The 22590-nt window shown below is 48.0% G+C and overlaps 1 protein-coding gene across 2 annotated transcripts in view; it reads right to left on the bottom strand.

Annotated features, from left to right (window-relative positions):
• Positions 1-5279: 5279 nt before the first annotated feature.
• Positions 5280-22590, bottom strand: part of LOC119461547 (cytochrome P450 2F3-like) — a 45330-nt gene continuing 28019 nt past the window's right edge. Inside the window, exons 5-9 of one of the 2 annotated variants that reach the window (XM_037722889.2) lie at positions 21137-21441; positions 18451-18566; positions 11555-11813; positions 10278-10468; positions 5280-8511 (exon numbers count right to left, since the gene is read on the bottom strand). In XM_037722889.2, the coding sequence (XP_037578817.1) occupies positions 8330-8511; positions 10278-10468; positions 11555-11813; positions 18451-18566; positions 21137-21441 (1053 nt within the window). In that variant the 3' untranslated portion in view covers positions 5280-8329. The remainder of the gene's footprint in view (positions 8512-10277; positions 10469-11554; positions 11814-18450; positions 18567-21136; positions 21442-22590) is intronic. The other variant, XM_049673201.1, reaches the window with a different exon arrangement.

Raw genomic sequence — 22590 nt, 5'->3', positions numbered from 1 at the left:
ACCACGACAAGGCGCATGTGAAACGCCTGCGCACAACGCTCACATCGGCAGCGGAACGAAGAGCGCTGCCCACGCTCCGCTACGAAGCCGTTTGAGCGGAGCGTTAGGGTGCAACTATACTGCTTGCTTTGTCGTTTTACAGCCACGCTGAGAGCGCGTGGCCGGCGTCTCTGGAAGACGCACGTGTCAAACAGTTTCACCCGAAGGGCGAAGCATCAATTACAATAGCAAATTAGTAGAGAGCTGTATGAAGTAAGGATAGTAGTTTTATCAGCTGTATAAACTTGGACATGCAGCAGCACCAGCAACGCTCCCCTCCCTCCCAACGACGTACTCGTTGAACCCAGATTTGCGCTGCGCGAGCACAGCGTCGAGCCCAACACCGCTGGCGTCGGCGTGTACTTCGATCGGAGCACTCGGGTCGAAGTGACGCAGTATAGGCGGCGATGTTAATAGACGACGCAACTCTTAGAAGGCATCGTCACCGGCAGGGGACCAGGCGTAATTGTTCAAGTCGCTCCGTAGACGCTGATTCAAGGGAGCGGTGATGGACGCAAAATTCCGAATGAAGCGGCGAAAGTAAGAACAGAGGCCAAGGAAGCTTCGAAGTTCTCGTACGGAGGAAGGTTTGGGAAAATCAGCAACTGCACGTAGCTTGGCGGCGTCAGGAAGAATACCGTGTCTAGATACGACATGGCCAAGGATGGTGAGCTGACTTGCGCCAAAGTGGCATTTCTTCAGGTTGAGCTGAAGGCCGGCGGCAGTTAGGCACTGTAACACTTCCTCCAGCCTACAGAGATGGGTGGGAAAATCGGGCGAAAAAATAACCACATCATCTAAGTAGCACAGGCCCGTTTTCCACTTGAGACCACGCAAAAGGTAGTCCATCATACGCTCAAATGTGGCTGGGGTGTTGCAAAGCCCGAAAGGCATGACACGAAACTCATATAGGCCATCTGGTGTTACAAATGCCGTTTTAGGTTGGTCTTCGGGTGCCATGGGGACTTGCCAATAGCCGCTACGTTAGTCGATAGAAGAGAAGAACTCCGCGCCTTGGAGACACTCAAGGGCGTCGTCAATTATCGGAAGAGGGTAAACATCTTTACGAGTTATTTTGTTAAGACGACGGTAATCGACACAGAATCGAATCGACCCGTCCTTCTTCTTAACAAGGACAACGGGAGATGCCCAGGTGCTATCCGAAGGCTGAATGACGCCACGCTTCAGCATGTTAGCTACTTGGTCGTCGATGACACGGCGCTCTGTCGCGGATACACGATAGGGTCTTTGTCGCAGTGGCGCACTAGTACCCGTGTCGATGCTGATGACAAACAGTTGACGTGCGGCACAAGGGAACGTGCTGGCAGTCGAAAGACGAACGGAACTTGTCCAGAAGGCGTAGAAGCTGGGCGCGTTGGGAAACGGTCAACGTGTCGGCGATGGAGCTATGTAGAACATCGGGTGAAGTCGGCTCCTGCGCGGGGTTACAGGTCATTCCGGCGACCTCATGAGTGGCGATGGAACCAGTTGGCATGTCAATGATGGCAGCAGGGTCGACACACTGAACGCGGCCAACGCAATCCCCACGAAGCAAAGTGAGAGGACAGGACAATCGGTTGGAGACGAGCAGTCTGCTGGCGCCGGCATGAACGTCCAAAACAGCAAAAGGCAGCGGGGAACATTTGCGACGAGCGAAAATGGCGGATGGCGTAAAAAGTGCGCTGGCATCAGCAACAATGTTGCATGACACTGTGGCTAGGGCAGAAGAGTGCGGTGGAATTGTAACGTCTTCGGCAACAAAAACTTTATCTTCAGATTCACGAGCGTCAAGGAGCGGGGTGTCGCACAGCGTGTGAAATTCCACCTCAGCACGAGAACAGTCGATGATGGCCTTATTAGCGGAAAGGAAGTCCCAGCCCAAAATAAGATCGTGGGAACAAGAACACAGCACCAAAAATTCGACGATGTAGAGGAGGCCGTTGATCACAACACGAGCAGTACACGCAGCTGCAGGCGTGATGCGGTCTGCGCTGGCAGTACAGAAGGGATACGTTTGACAGTGGCGTCGTAACTTTCCTGAGCAAACGGCAAAGTGTGGCACTAATAACTGAAACTGCGGCACCAGTGTCAACGAGGGCGAGTGCAGCGACGCCGTCCACATATACATCAATAACATTCGTCGGAGAAGTTCGGGGTGACGCAGTTCTCGCCTCTGGAACTGCGGCGATTAGTTTTCCCGTTGCGGCGTAGAAGGACGACGACGCATCGGCGAAAGCGAGCGACGTCGGGGCGATGGCGAACGCCGGTCAACAAGAGGGCGGTGGTCCGAGTAAGAAGACATCTGGCCAGGGTTCTGAGGCACGGAGGACGACGTGTTTGGTGAACCGTATGGTTCGGTGTCGAAGCTACGGTGGTAGGATGTTGGGCGGCGACGGCAAAATTGTGCAATGTGGCCAGGTAGACCACACGCAAAACATATTGGGCGGTTGTCAAGAGTGCGCCATTGTCCACTGCTGTGTGGGTACCGCGGCTGAACGAAGTGAGGGGCTGGACGCAGTGGCACGGCTGATAGGAATGGCGCAAAGGTCTGAGGTGGTGGCCGCGCGAGAGCCTCGGCATAGCTTAGAGGTGCAGTCACCTCGGGGAAAAGCAACGGGAGTCGGCGCCGGTGGAGTCTCGCGGGCAGAAGGGAGAGCTGCGCAAACTTAATTGCTCTTGGATGACCTGGCGAAGGTTGGTCGGCAAAGGCGAGGGTGGTGACGTGGCTGAGGATAGCAGAGAAAGCTGGCGAGCGACCTCAGCACGGACGAACTCTTTAATCTGACAAAGCAGGGAGTCCATGTCAGGAGCCACGGCCACGCTCGCGAGGCTGTCATCGGACACAGGTGGGCGCCGTGTGAGAAGACGTTGCCTGCAGAGCTCTTCGAAACTCTGGCAAAGCTCAATGACCTGAGAAACTGTGTCAGGGCTTTTTGACAGCAGCATATGAAAGGCATCGTCGGAAATGCCCTTCATGATGTGACGTACCTTGTCCACCTCCGCCATCGTCGGGTTGACACGCCGGCAGAGGTCGACGATGTCCTCTATGTAGCTGGTGAACGTTTCACCAGTTTGCTGGGATCGGCTGCGTAGGCGTTGTTCAGCGCGAAGCTTGCGCACGCCAGGGCGGCCGAAAACGTCTGCGATGCTGGTTTTGAAGCGAGCCCACGTGCGGAGATCGGCTTCGTGGTTTCGAAACCACAGCTTGGCGACGCCCGATAGATAGAACATCGCGTTGTTGAGCTTGTGGGTGTCGTCCTATTTGTTAGTGTTGCTGGCGCGTTCATACGATTCCAGCCAATCTTCAACGTCTTTCTCATCGGTACCGCTGAAGATGTCAGGATCCCGCTGACGCTGGGCACCGGCACATACATACGATGGCTGGAGTAACCGGTGGGGATGTCGGGCTGGGGTCGTCAGGCATGACGGACGGCAGAGTTCGGGTGCGTAATTCTAGTTTGGGGGAAACCGCAACAACTCCACCAGAATCTAATGCGAACACAGGACAAGAGAGCAGCGGGCAGCATTCGCATGCAGCGTGTCTCAACCAGAGCAGCTCAGGCAATCTCTAGCTCGTGCTTCCCGGATGACTGTCGATGTGGCTGCAGCGCCGGGCATTAGTCTTCATTACAATATATATATATATATATATATATATATATTGCTCCACGTGATACGGCTGTGGACGACCCGAACGTGTGTACTTTAACGCTCTTCCCGAGGCAGTCTGGAAGAACATGGCGGACGAACGTCAAGAGGACAATGTGGCTACCTGGTAAAGAAAGCAGTCATATCCAGGGATTGTAATCCTTACTACCTTAATAGATGTTTCTTTCTTGACGTGTTGTGGACTCACTTCGGTGGCTGAGTGGTTATGGCGTTGCGCTGCTGGTTACGAGGTCAGGGGTTCAATCCCGAGCCCACCTGCCGCATTCCGATGGGGGCGGAGGAGGGCAAGAACATCGTGTATCGAGTATTCGGTGACGTTAAAGAACACCGGTTGGTCAAAATGTTTCCGGGGTCCTCCGCCAAGGCGTGTTTCTTACTGAGATCGTGGTTATATGGCCCGTGGAAACTCAGACTTTGATTTACTTTTAATTAAGTGTGGGGAAGCTCGGGCAAAAAAAAAAGCGTATAGTACTTTTTATTACGCAGTGTGCCCCTGTGCCTATTTAGTCGTGAATGTTTCAAATACACGCAGCCGCCGGGTAATATATGCGGCATGTCGTCGTACCACCCTTCGAAAAAAATCAAGCGTATCACGTAACGAAGGGGAAGGAAACAATACGCTGCAGCTTATGCATTAATGGTTCAGAAATTATGAAATGTCATTCTTACACTAGAATATTTCATTCGTGATTAGATTTTGTTGTGAGTTTTGTGTGATAGACCTGCCATCGTGCACGTTTTCCCTATTTCACTCTGCCTTATTATCGTTTTAGGTGACATTTGCCGCCCATTTTGTTTCTCATCATAATCTGAAGCAATTTTGTACCCGCTATTCGAGGTATTGTTTCTGTACGGTACCTATATCTGTTTCGCCACTACTTATTGTACTATGTAAGTTGTATTTTCTGTTGCTGTAGTATTTTATTAATTTATTTTACTTTGTATCTTATTAGGGCTTTTTGTGCTAAAGGACTGGTCCCTTTTCAATTGCGTTTTGTTCTCATTTCACAGTGCTCCTTTTAGGCACCTAAATTTTCTGTACTGTTTCCTCTAATGTATCGCCCCCTCCTGCCTAAAGTCTCACATACAGACTGGCAGTATTTTCTAAATAAATAAATAAATAAATAAATAAATAAATAAATAAATAAATAAATAAATAATAAATAAATAAATAAATAAATAAATAAATAAATAAATAAATAAATAAATAAATAAATAAATAAATAAATAAATAAATAAAGAGCAGTTTATGCTGTTCCTAGTACGTAGACAAATATAGCAGAAGTAATGCTGTTAAGTACGGCTAGAGTGCGGCAAAAGTTTTGAGGGGGATCAGTGCAAAGCGTTATTAGTGAAAAATGCGACTTTCTCAAATCTTAAGTGACAGTTTGTTAACAATGTGTCAAAGCACAGACAATACCAACGTATTTATTCAACTTAATAAACAGATTTTTTTTACAAATTTTACGCTAAGTACAATATCAAATCATTCAAATAGCAAAGAACATGGTAAGTATTGACAAAATCACCTGCAGATTACAAATAACGGAAATATGAAAACAAGGAGAAAATTGGCTTTTTATAGATAGTTTTATTCAGAACACCAAACAAAATGAATTTAAACAATGATTGGGATGAGATCTGGTATATGGTAAAATATCCTATAAGTAAGTAGTAAAAACAAGTACACGGTTGGAAAGCAATGACAAAAGAGAGGAACGGAATTGTACAAGAATGGCTAAATAAATATTCAGTATTATTACGGGGATGCAGAAAATATATACGGTGTACTTAGAGGCAACGTACAGACAAAGTTAAGATGGCTCACCAAAACGTACGCACACCAGGCCGTACCCCAAGGGCCTTGTCTTCTTCCTTCATCAACCGGTAACAGAACCCCCGAAAGCCGAATCGCCGTCTCGGCGAAAACTTGGTGAGATTGAACTTATTAACGCTTTCAACTTAGCGCAAGATTTTGTAGGCTCCTATGTAGTGCGACAGAAGTTTCTGGGACAGGCCGACACGGCGACATGGTGACCAAAGAAGTACCCAAGAGCCTGAAAAGAACTCAACGTTTCGATGCGGGTGGTCACAACGGACTTTTTGCAAATCCTGCTGCGTGGAGAGACGATATCGGGCGATCTGGTGAGCCATGTGAGCCCGATCGATGACGTCATGACCGTGTTCAGTAGCACTATACACGGCGCGGAAGGCAGGACGGTGCCAATGGGCAACGTGGGTTAGCAACCATACAAAAGGTAAAATGGTGGATATTCGGCGATGTCATTCATTTCGAAACGAATTATACGCGAACGTTACAATGTACTCGTAATTTGAAAATAGGACCCGTGGTGAGCTTTCTAATCAGATTTAGTTGAGTTCCAAGAGAGCCATTTTGAACGTTGGTAAGACCTATTAGCGAAGCCGACACATGATATACGACTGCCAGCCATATACGTACAGGAATATAACAACATTCGTAAACACATAATGCAGTAACATTATCATTTCAGCGAGAAGTACACAATGCAGTGTGGCAGGGATTACGAAAATAAATGTATTGACATATAACTGAATAACAATAGGAACCCCAAGCTTGCTCTCGTAGTGCTGGTCACTAATGATGATGGTCTTCAGCATTGTTACGGCGATAACCTTTATGGTTATAGAGGTTATATGGGGAACCGTTATGGGAATGATAGAAACCGTACATACTCTCTCCGGTGCTAACCACCATTTGAATGTTCTTCCATGGATTCCTTTGTTTCCTATCGTCCATGTTCTTCGGCATTTGTGGACACCTGAAAAGCTCCCCTTTCAGCTGTTTACCCACTCCAATAGGTGAATTCCTTTTCATCGGCTTATCACATTTGTAATCACGAAGTTCAGTAAGACAAACAGCGCAGTTTCATAAAACAGTTGGGCTCGGCATCAGATTGCCCCTGACCTTGTTCCACACTACGAACTTACGACAATACAAAACTCCAGGAGGAACTTCAATAGTTGCTGAAGCTGATGAGAACGTCCTTCTTCTAGAAGTTGGCCAGCTATGGAGTTCAGCAAGAGTTAATAGGAATAATGGTAATAAGAAATGTCATGGAAGGGTTGGGAACAGGATCGTTAGAGGCATGGCTAACTTAACAAGATAAAGCAGACGTAGATATCATGCAAGATTACTATATGTATATTAACACATATTCAGCTCATGCAGCTAGGTTATTATTGGTCCTCACTGCTTATTCAAAGGGCCCGCCATTAGCTAACATCATCATAATCATCTGCTGACGATGTGAAACTTTACTGTTATCACGTTAATGTACTAGAGCACTGCCCATAGTACATTTAGACATGGTAACTTTTTTTTTCTTCTACCTTACTAAGGAACTTCGTCAACACAGGCACGAAATGCTTGCTACGCAAAGTTGAATGGAAACAGACACCGTAGTTTTGTACGAAGCATATCTGAACATTAAGCATAGCGCGGCAATGGAGCAGTATGCAGCCTTTGTCATAAATAACTAAACGAATAGGAGCACTAGTGTTGTTGAACGCTGGGTAGAGTGTGTCGTGCCAGTACTACTCCCGGTGCTAGAATGCTCCGGACCTTGCGGACGAAAGTTGTCCTCTTTCTAGAAAGCTTTCGAGAAGAACATAGCAACTGGGTGCCAGCTGGACAAGGAGGAGTCAGCTCTGGTCATGCGCCCAGTACCCTTGTTCAGTACCCTCGCCCAATTAATACCCATGTTAAAATATAAAATCGAGGCCTAATGACCCCAGAGTGGCAATGACTGCTATTTTTTCGCTTTAGGACACAGGGGTTGGATTCACAAAAACGTTCTTACGCTAAAACTGTGGCGGAATAAGCAGGTGTCAGCCAATCGTGGCGTTGGACATATCATTAGCGAAGGCGGGTGGCCAATGGCAAGCAGCACTTGCGAACGAAAAGCTTTGTGAATTCGGCCCCAGAATTATACAGGGGATACAGAGGATACAAAGCTAAGGAATAAAAGAAAAAAAGGAACGAACAAAGAAACAAATGAATGGATCCTACGCATATGTGGACAATCAGCGATAAGCGAAGCTTTCTTTGATGTTTACTGAACTGTCTTCGTTCACTTGTGCTTCTTCATCACTTCCATGTCGTTTAGCGCTCCTCGCTCAATGCACACTCTGGATGTTGATGTTGATTCCTCTTGTTCCATTTCGTTCAATTAGCTTGCGTTTCCACATTCGGCTCCTTCTTTTGCCGACTTCTTCACTTATTGCCTCTTGGTCTGGATGTTTATTGGGGCGTGTCTACCCAGGTGCTGCATACGCATTCTTGAGGATTGGGCGAGGATGTTCACATATCCAGGGTCCCAAGTTGTCTGTTCGGGCACATGCTCAGTGGCCCAAGTTGCTGAATACTCGGCGAGGCAGTGGCAGCCTGCACCCGCAAAGTGGAAGGAAGGGAAAGGAAAGCACGTACAAGTTACACGCGCTGGTTTCATATGAGTACACGCACGCGGCTGCTTCTAAAAGGGCCTGGTAAGTTTGCTGGCAACGTGGAACGGTGCTGCACAACAATTCAGGAGTGCCGGATTGATAAAGCTGTAGTTCTTTTTTTTTATGTCACGGTGAGTTACTGTCTCCTGGGAATAAATCGGAGCCGGTATTTAGTCTTGGTGGGAAGGCGATTGTTTGCATCACCCAGGTCAATAGTGACTCCTTCTTCGGGCAGCACTCGGAAGCGCTGCAGTATGTAAGCGATGTACAGGAATATCACCATGATGGCTTGCGTCTCCGCGGGACACTTGCGCTTTCCTGGAAGGTGAAGAACATTAAAAAAAAAGATAAAGAGATTGGTAGGCTATCAATCTCGTACACTGCATGAAATAAAAACAGCAGCAGTGACACAAACAACCGTATTTATTTTATAAAAGCCGGTAATGAAAGCATAGACAGAACTTACAATGCCGACAGCGTGTCAGCAAAAACGCGAAAAGGACCATAACCCCGTCGGAAATGTGAATTTGCCTTTAGCGTAGGTTATGTGGGGATAGCCGATATTCTAGTTGACAATGAGCGGAAGAAATGGAGCTGGGCAGGCCATGTAATGCGTAGGATTGATAACCGGTGGACCATTAGAGTTACGGAATGGATACCAAGAGAAGGGAAGCGCAGTCGAGGACGGCAGATAACTAGGTGAGGTGAAGTTAGGAAATTTGGGTGGCGCAAGTTGGAGTCGGGCTAGCGCATGACAGGGGTAATTGGAGATCACAGGAAGAGGCCTTCGTCCTGCAGTGGACATAAATACAGGCTGATGATGATGATGATGATGTGGGCATATCCAAGATAAGCAATTGTTAAGAGCTTGTAGCGTATTTTTTCATTATTATTCTAAAAAATACGAGTAATATGTTACGAGGTCGATTATAATGTCGGCGTTATAACTGTTGGTAGCAAGGTTTATAGAAGGGCACCAGAAAGACGTAGCGATTTGTTAGTGGGAATGTAGTAAGGGAGCCGTGCCCGTCAAAAAGGAAGTCTGAGAATAAGCACTAAGGTAATTCACTTATCTAAGGCTCATATACTTCTTGTTTACACCAGTCAGGGACTGCGAAGTTGCAACGTCTAAAGAAAGCAAGATTTCGCAGCTAATAGATGCAACGATGAGAGAATGACATGCAACTGCTGATTTAGCCTGATGTATAGTACATAGAAACAACGTGGAACTGCTGTTAACGTGCTTTATCATTTTAAAATATCACCATCATCACCTTTCATCTTCTCTGCAGGGAAAATGCCCCTGCAGTGGTCTCCATTACCGCTGTCGTGCGTCAGTGGGATTATCCCGGCGCCTGCAAATTTCCGAATATTATCTTGCTATACTTAATCCCCTGCCGTCATCTACTGCGTTTCCCTTTCCTTCGCACTCATTGCTATAATAGACCGGATGCATCATACGGCCAGCCCAGCTCAACGTTTTTGTCTTAATCCCACCTACAATATCAACAACACCTGGTTCGTTGTCAAGTCTGTAATGCGTTAACTCTCTCTTTAACGTTGCACCCACCATCCTTTGTTCAATTGGTCGTTGCGCGCTCCTTTCTGTGTTCTCGAGTTTGGTAAAAGCTAAGGTTATCGCACTTACGAAATCTTTAGAATTTATGGACCTTTGCAACGGCCACATATAAGGTACTGCTCGGTATATAGTGCTGACGTTGCTATATAGATTGTGAAAATCGATGGAGCAGCAAAGTAACATGTACGAAAGAAAAAGGACATCTGTAGCCCACTGCGAACACATTCGGAGCGTGCTTGAGGCCTCATGTTGAAGATGCAGTTAACCGGTTGTTCTTGTCACTGCAGAAAACGCAGAGGGTGTAGAGGCCTCAATAGTAACAAAGCAGGCTAGCGCCGACTGCCCAACGACTGCCAGAATGTGTCAAACGAACTCCGGCAATTACGAAACCCAGATCATATTGTGCTGCCGATTCTGTGTACGCTGACGGCAGCCGTCGTCAATCCGTCGTCATATTTCTGTCCCTGTGAAACGTACGTAATTTCCGCGCTCAAGTGATACGTACCCAACGAAAATGAAAGAAGGCGCTTAGGCAGCTCACAAGTCGCTGAACCGTCGTCGTTCATAAAGCGACTCGGGTCGAATTTCTCCGGGTTAGGATACACGCTGGGATCGTTTTGAACGGCCCAGTAATTTGCCATCACCGTGATTCCAGCAGGATAGAAAAAGCCGTCGCAGGTGAAATCCACTTCGGCCCTGTGCAAGAAATTGCTACTAATAAGCGAACAGTTAGACACAAAGCTTACTTAAACAACAACTACAATAGAAATGCATAATTTTTTTTTCATTACTTTTGCCTGTGCATATGGGGTTTCCGAAAAGCCTTCCCCGAAGAAGCCTGCCTTTTCATTTTTCTACGCACACACACACGCACAAAAAAGAGAATGGTAACGAAAAGCTTGAAAAAGGCCTCTTCCATTGTAAAAATTTGAAACGTTAGCCGTATTGTGTTGTCAAACTCTAACAGAATTTTATCACAAATCCTAAGGTAGGCGTTTCAACGCTCTACGCATTCTGGCTGTACCCTTCAACGACTGCGAAAACCATGTTGCCTTGTCGCTTAACCGAAACGTTACTCTCCGTGGGTCGAATGCACAGCAACAATATCTGCAATATCTAAACTGTTACATATAATCCTCTGACCTCTCTACCTTTCTGTAAATAAATTTCTCTCTCTCTCCTCCCCGGCCAATAATGGTGTAGTCGAGCCGGCTGCGCTCGGATGGCCTACTTGCGTTCTCACATCTTTGTTTTCCTTTCAGTTCTTTTTCAGTCATGCATTCTTACCAATTCGCCCGACTCGCCATTTTGTTACCATGTAGTTCTTAAACGCGCGGCATCAAAACCTATAACACGCACAGAGCTTGCCTTACAACACTGCGCGCTTAAATGTTTACACTAACTAGGCTTCTTCGCGAGTCGCGACTTTAGTATAGAAATACAATGACCTGAATCATTGTCCATCGCTGCAGCAAAACGAAGAAGCGCTCGTGTGCTGTGTGGTATCTTCTGCTACAGGCATATTACTCTATGCTACAGGGACGATTTCAGTCAAGAGCCGCTCAAGGAACTATCACGCAGACTCACGGTCGAATCCGTCGATTTCGGCGGAGCGCTCTGGGCTGCTCGGCCGGGCAGTCTCAGATCAAGATTCGCTCTTGATCTACCATTGGGACATATTTGCTCCAAAATGAGCAGAGCGTTTTGACCCGGACGAGCTCCGAATCTTCCATTCGAATTCAGCATATACCTATGTAAGCAAGGCGCACTCGCTTTGTATACCTCCTTGGTGCGCTGAGCGGCGTGATGCTCTTCCAACGCAGCATCTCCCATATGACGGCCATGGTGAGGGGCATCTTGTGCCTATCTTCCCACGTGGGACGCCTGAGCGAGCCGACCACGTGATCGATCTCGGCCTGCACCTGCGCCTGTAGCGTGTCGGCTCGCAGAGCGAAATTGATCATGTGCCAATGCATGTACGTTGGGACACCCGCCGATCCGGCCTGGAAGAAGCCGATCGCGGTGCTCATCAGGTTCTCCACTGCACGAAACCGAATGTACAAGGGCACAAAGGGTTAGAATACATCGATCTAGGTTAAGGAGGAGCGGCGTAAACTAAAGCACAGTGTAAGTGGATGAACGCTATACAGTGAGGATACTGTACGAGTAAGGATTCCCAACCTACAATTATTGTGCTGAACGAACACTGCAAATTTTAGTATGCTTTCTGGTTATCGAGTCTATTAAACACACACACACACACACACACACACACACACACACACACACACACACACACACACACACACACACACACACACACACACACACACACACACACACACACACGCACACGCACACGCACACGCACACACGCACACACGCACACACACACACACACACACACACACACACACACACACACACACACACACACACACACACACACACACACACACAAAAAATGTGGTTGATCCCTCTTATATAGGAATCGGTATAGAACACGAAAGTGAAACGTGTCTTCACAGAAGTAGTGTAATGTTTATTGCACATTGATATATAATGTCTATTGGTGTTTTGTGGCTAAAGCGCCCTTAGGCGTTGATGCACCCACGCTGACGCCTGGTGGCACGTCTCCTCCATCACGACTACCAACGTCGATGACCATGAGCAACCGTCGTGCATAGGGAAGCTGCACTACGCTGCACACGCTAGCACAACGCGAAAGACGAAGCACGTAACTGACACACTAATACAACGCGCAAGACAAAGCACGTAACTGAATCGTCACCGAGTCAAATCAGCGCGTACAGCGCGTCGTAATTGCAGCCTCCGCGATCAACTTCAGAAACATTTTCAGAGCTAATTGCGGAGGCCACGCTCCGCTGTGCTGATGAAATCGAGGGTTCGACGGAAGCCCGTCTGGTCGGGATGAAACATGAAGCAACAAAACTACAGACGCCACAGACGCCTCCACTGTGCTGAGTACGGTGAACGCCACCTAGGTGGCGTTGGTAGTGCTTCTTGATGCCAGCGTCCCTTCGAATGCTGGCATCGAGGCGTCGTAGTGCTGAGACCACCGAAGTGTTCACTGTCGGTGCGCGTTAGTGTCATAATGCAGTACTTCTCTTTTCTGCTCGTAGGCGGCGGCACCGCCCCGAGCAAGAGCGCGGGTACACGGAGGAGTGTTAGATATATAAGGCGCGTCTGTGTAGCTCTCTGCAAATGCGTTTGTGGCGCAATGGGTTAAACGCTCGGCGATCTATCGTCGCGGACCGAGAGGTCGTGGGTTCGATTTCCAAATTTTGCATGTTTGTGGAACTTTTTCTTCTGGTTTCTTTCTTTGTATTATGTTCTATGACGTATTTCCGTGACGGAAATACGTCAGTGAAGTCTTGGTGGACCCCGGCATAAAACACTTTCGTGTTAATATAATGTAGAAACTGAAAAAAAAATTCAGAGCCCATCCACTACTGTGAAGATGGAAGCCAGCGAAGCTGTGACTATGGTGGGTCTGCTGTATACAGCACGATAGTTTAGCACTGTAACACTATAATTTTCACTATAGTGAAAATTGATGTAGTGAATTTATATATTATCATTGTTGACTATATTGAGCGTCTTCGGCATGTTCGTCAAAGAGCAAGGACACTGGCGTCTTGTTTTCACCAGGCGCGATGGCCAAGTAGTGCGTTTGCTGCGCCAAGTCCGCCCCATCGTCATAGACTAGCGTATGAGCCACAGCGTTCATAGCCGCGGCACACTACATGACAGCGTCAGGATCCTGTGAGATCTCTCCCGCTGCTGGTCTCGGCGGCTCATACCCACATATCCAACGCGGGTATGAGCCACACATGATTTATTTCTTACCTTCCTTCTTTCTTTTCCAAGCGAAGCTTGTATACGCTAGCCTGCGCTGGCGATGTAACGCTAAATAAACCAGCTGCTCTCAGAGCTGCACAGGATGTCGGCACGCGCTCGTGCCACTGCTCCCACGTTTGTCGTCGTCGTCTGCTTCCACAGCTGGCTGCGTTGCCGCTAATCATTCCAGCGTAGAATTTCACTAGCCTGCGCTGGCGATGTAACGCTAAATAAACCAGCTGCTCTCAGAGCTGCACAGGTGGTCGGCACGCGCTCGTGCCACTGCTCCCACGTTTGTCGTCGTCGTCTGCTTCCACAGCTGGCTGCGTTGCCGCTAATCATTCCAGCGTAGAATTTCACTTCTGTCGTCGTAATGGGGAGGACGCGTTTACGGGGGTATGAGCCATTGCTTAAGGGGGTATGAGCCATTTGTTGTCTTACGTAACGGACAGGATTAATTTTGAAGAAATTCCATGAAAATATATTCAGAATGAACGCGTTCGGGAAAGGGCTCGTCGTCGACGTGCCGATTCTGGCGTGAGGGCTTCCGAAGCACAGGCGAAACGTATGCGAAGAGCCGTGGACCCCGAGTTGAGGGAGCGCGATGTTGAGGCCTAACATCAGCGTCGTCTAGCGCTCCAGGAACCCGACAACGATGGTGCACGCCTCGGCAACGCTTGCGCCAACTTCCGCGGTGCGACGGCCAGGTTTCAATGCGAGTTTGTCAACCGGAACTTCGAAGCCAGCAGCAGTGCGTGTGACCGGCTATAGTTCGAGCACAACGTGTACTCGTCAGTGCAATTCGTTCGGAGGAACACCCAAAAAGCTCTAGACAAGCTTCGCTTACCCCCATTTCCTCGACAGGGGAAGGAGGAGGAGGAGGAATAAACATTTATTTCGGAACCAGTACTTTAAGATGGCCGGGCCTAAGCCTCCGATGAGGGGACGTCGAGGGCTTGCCTCGCCGCCGCCTCACGGGCGTGCTGGGTCGCCCAGGTTTGGTCGTCGAGGGCGGAGCTCCGCAGAGCCTCACGCAACCTCGACGAGAGGGTCGTGGTGTTAATTTGTGTGTACTGTGCTGGGCACTCCCACAGCATATGCGGAAGCGTAGCCGGGTGAGTGCCACAGCACCGGCAGTTGGGGGTATTGTAAACTTCAGGGAATATAAGGTGGAGGCGGGCGGGTGAAGGGTACGTATTTGTTTGTAGCAGACGCAGGGTGGTAGCCTGCGCCCGGCTGAACTTGGGGTGAGGTGGGGGGAAGGTTCGGCGACTAAGGTAAAATGCCTTAACGAGATCGTTGTAAGTAGTCAGACTGTCCCTGGTGTCCAACTCGTCTCCATTGTCTCCGGCGTCCTCGCGCAATGGAGTCCTCGCGCAATGGAGTGGGTTACCTCGTTAAGGTTGGGGAGGTGTGGGTGGACAGTGCCCGCGTGGGCCGGGATCCATGTCAGGGAGATCATGCTTTCTTTAGAGTGTGGTGCCTGGCGGAGGATACGAAGAGCTTGAGGAGAAATACGGCCTTTGCTGAAGTTAGTGACGGCTGAGCGAGAGTCACACACGATGGTGTGACAGGCGGGATCTAGAGTGGCCAGGGCGATGGCCACTTCTTCAGCCGTTTCGGCAGTGGGGGTAATGACGCTGGAGGCGTGGTGTAGGACTCCATCGCGTGTAGCGACGGCCACAAATCGTGTGCCATGGGAATATTGGGCTGCATCAACAAATGTAACGCCAGGTACACGAGCAAAGACTTTTATGATTGCTCCGGCCCGAGCTTGGCGCCGGGCCCTGTTATATTCAGGGTGCATATTTCTAGGAATAGGGTCTGTAGGGATCCAGCTACGGATGTCAGTCGGGATCGATTGTTTGGGGCCCTGCTGCTGATGGTAAGTAAAGCCAAGCGTAGATAGAATAAAGCGTCCCGTTTCAGTAAGAGTGAGCCGTTCAAGCTGAGAGCGTTGTTGTGCTTCAATGAGTTCGGCAAGGGTGTTGTGAACTCCTAGTTGGTTGAAGAGTTCAGTACTGGTGTAATACGGGAGGCCAAGTGCTTGCTTGTAGACTCCTCGTATGAGGGTGTCGAGCTTGTTTTGTTCAGCCCGGTACCAGTTGAGGTACGCAGCAACGTAGGTGATGTGGCATATGACAAAGGACTGCACGAGGCGGAGAAGGCTTTCTTCTTTGAGTCCTCCTCGTCGGTTGGAGATGCGTTTAAGAAGCCGTAGGGTGTTTTGAGTTTGGGCGCAGATCTTGTTGAGAGCCAAGGCATTGGAGCCGTTGGTATACAGATGGTGAGACCGAGGACCCGGATACTAGGGACGTGTGGTATAGGACTGCCATCTTGAAGGCGTAAGGTGATAAGAGTCACAGGGTCGGTGCTCAGATTGGTGTTTTGGAGGGCGTCCCCGCTGAATGGGCTTGTAGAGAAGAAGCTCTGATTTAGCCGGCGAACAGCGCAGTCCGGTCCCTTGGAGATAGGCTTCAACCGTGTCAATCGCCGTTTGTAGGGCTGACTCCACTTGACCATCGCTGCCTCGGTACGCCCAGATGGTAATGTCATCGGCGTAGATGGTATGGTTGATATTGTCGACTCGTTGTAGTTGCTGGGCAAGGCCAATTATGACTAAGTTAAAAAGCATGGGAGAGATAACTGAGCCTTTGCTGCCAAGGGGAAGCTGGTCTGATCGTAAATCCCCGGCCGAGAGGGTGGCTGTGCGATTGCAGAGGAAGTCACGGATGTAATTGTAGGATCGTTCTCCCAGGTGGAGGTGGGTGACCTGGTCAAGGATAGCTTCATGGGAAATGCTGTCAAAGGCTTGAGTGAGGTCGAGTCCGAGGATGGCTTTCGTGTTACGGGAACGGTCGTTTAGTACTTTATGTTTGAGCTGCAACATAGCGTCTTGAGTAGAAAGGTGAGGGCGAAATCCAATGATGGTGTGGGGATAGATAGGACTACTAATTTTTTCTTTCTTTCTTTCCTTCCTTCCTTCTTTCTTTCGTACTTGTACCAGGCTCATACCCGCATATCCCTGGCATATATACCAGCATATCGAATGCGGGCACGCGCCACACGTGATTTTAATATCGTTAATCGTGACGTAACTGACGAGCGTGTGATGTTATTGATGTCATGACTTATCAGTCATGTTAGTCATCCGTTTTGAAACCTGTGCTGAGGCACAACTGGCGGGAAACCGCCAGGCACATGGAGCCAAACTGCGACGCACATGTAGCCGAAATGCTGATGATGATAGCTTTTTTTCTACACGCGGACGCGATGTCCTGGAACCTAGCCCTTAACAGCTTCGCTGTAAAAGGCGAACAAAATAAGTACACAGCGATACTCCTAAAACATATGCAGAGGACGCATACCCCACTAGAACTAACCAAGGTAAGCTAGTTTTTGCGTGCTAGGAAATAAAAGAGCTGGAACGGTATCGAAGCGCATACCCTAGTAAAGAAAAAAAAAGGGTAATGAAAGTGTAGAAACTTCTTTGTTTCATACCTCTTTCTATCCAACTAACTTTACAATAACCTCCAGGAAAGCACAAGATACCCATAATCAATTTGGATGTTCAGTTCCTAAATGCAGCTAACCGGTACGACTACGGTCGCTTATTCCGTAAAATGGTAATTTTAGGGCGCTTTGTTTTAACGTACTATTTCGTTATTTATGGGGAGTTAAAAAGCTCTGTGCCGTTTTCGTGAACACAAGAAATGTGCATAATTCGTCCGACAAATACAATGTGCAGACTAAATACAATACAATGGACAGACTATCCCAATCACTGTTTCGATGGTTGCTGTGGTGACCCACGATGATGTATTGCGATGACGTACAGGGTCGACCACATCTAAGGTGAACGCCTCATTAGTATTCAAGACATTATGGAAGCTGATGTTCAGTACATAATTCGAAAAAATCGTTATTGTGTTTATTGACACTATGATTACACATCGTATAACGAACATTTCACTCGTGAAGTAAAATAAACGCGGTAGTTTTACCGGCGTGAATACTAATGAGGTGTTCACCTTAGATGTGGTCGACCCTTTACATCGTATTTTGTGCGCTCAGGCGTGGTTCGGTTATATTTTGATGAAGAATTGCGCAGTATATGCGCATTGCACTTGCTACGAGTTTTAGCGAAGCCGCTCCGTGTTCGTGCAACGAGCTTGCCAACCTAGTTTTTTCAACTAACCTTATCTTACCGTTATTGTCTGAACATTACTGATAACCTAGAGGCCCGAATTCCCAAACATTTTCGTTCTTGAGTGCTCCTTACCATTGGCTGATCGCCTTCGCTAATAATATGTGCAGAATCAGGATTGGCCGACAAATGCTCTTGCGAGCAACGGTAGCGCAACAGTTTTTTTGCTAACACGGGCCCCAGATATACGTGCATGATTGACAGTTACCAACTTACGTTAGTAATTGCTTCTGGGTTTGTTAAAGAGTGTAGCTGTTGCAAGAATCTTCGTATTTCTCAACGCAGTTGACTTCATTTATAACTGTTAGCAAGTGCCTTTGCATTCCGAAATGTTGATGTGAGAAGAATTTGAATTCTACGATAAAAACATACACAATATAGGTGAGTGTATTAGGAGAATGTTCTTGTCATGAGGTCTAGTCATCAGAATAGTGTTGCCGGACTAAAGAAGAAAACTGCACTGGGTGGCCGGTTTCGTGTGCGACATTAAGTCGTACATTTTGTGTGTCGCTTGGTGATCGAGTCGCACGCAAGCATGAAAAAAATAAATAAATAAAGGAGGAGTCGATAACGCAGACATGGGTACACTTAAATGATCATCGCCACTCACCACTGAACTTAGATTCCGGATCGCTTTTCCGTTCTTCCATCTTTGCCAGGTATGCGTCGATAAGCGTCTTGGACGATGGTTTATTAATGGAGTGTTTCCGAGCATAGATCTCATTTCTAAGGGAAGAAAAACGGAACAGTTACTGTCTTTTCTTTATTTCAGAAATAAATACATCGGCACAACAAGGCATGACTGCGAGTAACGTTTTGCTTATGACGCTACCTGCTAAGCGTGAGCTATCGTGTAGGTCTGTTAAAAAAGAGACAACGACAACAAAAAAGAAAAGAAAGAGGGAGCGGGGGGAGGAGGGAGGGATAGGTGTAGTTTGCTGATGATCGAATTTCAGTTACGGTCTTGTGTCGAAGCTACGGCGGCCAGCATTGACGTGCTTGTATAGGCAAGCTGCGCGCTTCTAAACAAACAGCCATCATAGGCAAAATGATTCGATGACTAGTATATGCGTTGACACGACTATGCTTCTTCATTGCTCGTCGTTTTGAGCAATAATATTTGCCGAGGAACTATTGAGAACTCGGCCAGGCATATTAATCTTGCCTTCGGAGAAAGCTCAGACAAATAAATTACAGTGACTTTCTTTTTTTTCTTACCTGCACGGATGCGGCGGCGATACCGTCACATCTTCGTGACGTCACGCTCTGCAGCTTGTCTATTGAATTTAGAGGTCTGCGGCTGCATCTGAGCATATGTATATTGTACCATAAAGGCTGACAGACAGACAAAGAACTTTATTGGTGGTCCCGAGGAACCGCTTTAGGGTACCTCCCTTTTCAGAGAGTCCCCGTAGCCGTTGCGGGCCGCACCCACGTCGGGGTCGGAAGATCGTGGTCCTCCGCCCTGTCGCAGGCCCTCTGGACAGCCCGTAGTTGCTCTGAGAGGTCGCCGCTCTTAAGGGCTGCATCCCAGTCCGTTAGAGTTGTAAGCGATAAGCTGCGTAACGCAGGGCATTGCCAGATAATATGAGATAAAGAGCAGTATGCCTCCCCACAGTCTGGACAGTGGGGTTCTACATTAGGCGCGAAGTGACTGAATCGGCCCCTGGAGGGGAACGACCCCGTTTGGTGCATGCGAAAGGCCGACGATTGTGGTCTGGTGAGTTTAGGATGTGGTAGCGGAAAGGCCCGCCGAGCAAGTTGATAATGTGCCAAGAAAGGCTGTTAGCGGCCACATTAGACCGATTACAAAGCGACAAGAGCTGCCCTGGGTTGTACGTTTTTGGAACAGATGGTACATCTATTCATTGGAGATAGCGGCACTCTTAGTAGTTATTAAGTGCCGTGCAATCCGAGGATCTAATAACATAATGAAAGGATGTACATGAAAATGGTTTTTAGCCACGGTTTAGTTGTTGCCTGAACATATTTGGTAAAAGAGCTCAAGGAACGGAAACAAAAAGGACACAAGAGCACGACACTTTCCATCGATGTGCAGTTATTGAAGAACGCACAAAAAAAAAAGAAAAAAAAGAAAAAGATGCCACATGGGCGCAGATCTCGTGTCTATCTCTCTGAGAGTACCGTCGTCTGCTTTGCTTTCCTTGAAGGGAAATAACAGGGTAATCATTTCGCCTGTGAAACATTACGCCAGGTTGCCCACATCTCGGAACCAACTGCGTACACTTCATACTTTACACCCTTCAGTGTAGGACTATCCAGCTTCCTGAGGCGGGATAGACCCCCCTGCCCCAACCGACTTTACAAAAAGAATTGGATCCACCCCAGTGAAGAGACGATGCCATCAACCTTGTACCCTCAGTGCCTTCTCCAGTTGTCCTTTACAACGTCCCCAATACTCAGAGGCCTCGGACAGGGGGTGGAATCCAATAAATGCACCTCTTTTTATCTCTTTTTCTCCCGCGTGCCATGACGTTCTAAGGCTTAGCTGAGCTTTTGACACTCTTCAAACCGCCTACACTTCCGCACTTTCGCCGATGAACCTCCACCTGTCTGTCATTGGGGGGTCTAACCCAACTACCAGCTCATCCTATATGACAGTGGTTCCCCTCGCCTGTTCCTCCACATTATTTTACCTTACCTCTTCATCACTCTATTCCATCGTTTCACCAGCTCTGGCCTGAAAAACTGCCCCAGCGAGGTTCTGGCCTGGGGGCTTCCACCTACGTCATTCTTTAATAGAAATAAGATATATCTCTTCCAGACAATACATAATAATGTATTGGAGTGTCGTGTTGATGCATTCGAGTGAGTGAAACACAAAACCCTTTATCGAAACACAGAGATTTCTGCCGGCGTGTGTGCCGCCATGCTCTACATGTTACTCTGCGTGAGAAAAGGGATGAGAGATTGAAAATTGCTTTCAGAGGGAGAGATAGAAAGAGAGAGAGGGTGAAAGAAAAGTAAAGAGGACAGAAAAAAAAGGAGGGAACCAAAAGGTGGAACGTTTCCCTTATTGTAATGCGTTTGAAGCATTTCCTAGAGCTTGTCGAACAAGTGAACGTTCCGAAGATAAGCAAACAATAAGTTGAAAGGCTGACGCTGCACAGAAGAATAACCCACGGTACCCTAAAGTGGTATAAGACAAATTTTGTCCATGTGAGTTTCATTTTCATCTTGATAAGCTGCACATTCTAATAAGACAGACCATAGTCGCCAACGTTTCTGAGCAGTTTCGGCAACGTTTAAAGATGGCTTGCAACCCACATACGCACCTCGTAAAGTCACCCAAAGCTCGAAAGTGCTTCTCGATGTTCTTTCTTCCGGGAAACGCAAGTGTGTTCAGGAATGGGCCCTTGAGGAAGCCCAAGGGCGTGATTCGGCGGGTCGTGTTGACGGCGACAGCGAGCTTCCGCAGCGTGTCGTCCAGCCACTTGCGTTTCGGGTGGTCGAAGGGGTAACTCTCTCCAAAGACGGGCGCGACGGCATTGTTCGAAACGCTGGGCAAAATCAGCTCTTCGATGGCGATCGGACGGCCGTTCGATTCCGATATGCGCTCAATGAGGCGATGACACTCGTCCTGGTTGAACCGGGAAAAGAAACGTGGCAAACTGTTTGAAGCAATACTCGCTGCTAGCTTGCTTTGTTCAGCGTTAGCTATAATAAAGATGCCCTACAATTAAATTCATTTGGAGCCACTGAGGAATGAGCAATGAGCTGAACAAGGTGAAGCTGATACACTATACAGTGGAGCCTGGATATAACGAACACCTTTGTTGCACGCAATGTGTACGCTATATTGCAAGGAGTTTGTTATAATTGGACTGCGCCTCCAAACTACCGATAATGAACAAAACAATGCGTTAGAAGAGCCACGTTAATCACGACATTGACGTACACCGTGCTACACTGCCAGAAATCGGTGAGTGAGCGTCGTTTCAGTAATATTGTCGCGATAACGCCACTCTCCAAGTTTGACCAGGCTGTGGACGTGGTCTTAGATGAAGCACTTTGTATGTGCAATATGTTTGAACGAGGCCGCACAGCCGTGATTGACTGTGTGACGTCCCGACGGCGACAGATAATTCGTGAGTCAAGGGTAAAAGTAAATGTTTAAATAAACAAACGAGAAAGAAAAGCTCGGCGCGACGCTGCACGTACTGATTTGATGTAGTGACGAAGGGCTCTAACTTTGCATTTGAACCATGTATGTTCTTCTTCTTCTTCTTCTTTCTGGGGTTTTACGTGCCAAAACCAGTTCTGAGTATGAGGCACGCCGTAGTGGAGGACTCACCACCTGGGGTAGTGGACAATTTTCACCACCTGGGGTTCTTTAACGTGCACTACAACGCAAGCACACGGGCGTTTTTGCATTTCGCCTCCATCGAAGTGCGGTCCGCCGCGGCCGGGATTCGATCCCGCTACCTCGAGATACCTAGCTGCACAAGACAATTTAGTTTACTGTTAGAGGCAGCATAGGCTGCGCTGTAGTGCCTCGAGTAAATTGTAGGCACTCTAATAGGCGTATTTAAAAGGCCGTTTGATGGTTTCAATTCGAAGTTGTAGCTTACGAGTAGATTTCGCTAGCGTACGGACAATCACTTGGTTCCTGGCGGCAGGAGTGTGCCATGTCATCGAATGAAGGCTGCTGCAGGCCACAATGAAACATGGCATCGCTTTACCGGCTTGGCTTTTGATCTTAATCACAAAACGTTTCTTTCAAGCGATT

The sequence above is a fragment of the Dermacentor silvarum genome, chromosome 8, assembly GCF_013339745.2.
Source record: "Dermacentor silvarum isolate Dsil-2018 chromosome 8, BIME_Dsil_1.4, whole genome shotgun sequence".
NCBI lineage: Eukaryota > Metazoa > Arthropoda > Arachnida > Ixodida > Ixodidae > Dermacentor > Dermacentor silvarum.
The sequence above is the reverse complement of the archived record's forward strand: the minus strand, read 5'-3'. Positions and strand labels throughout refer to the sequence as shown.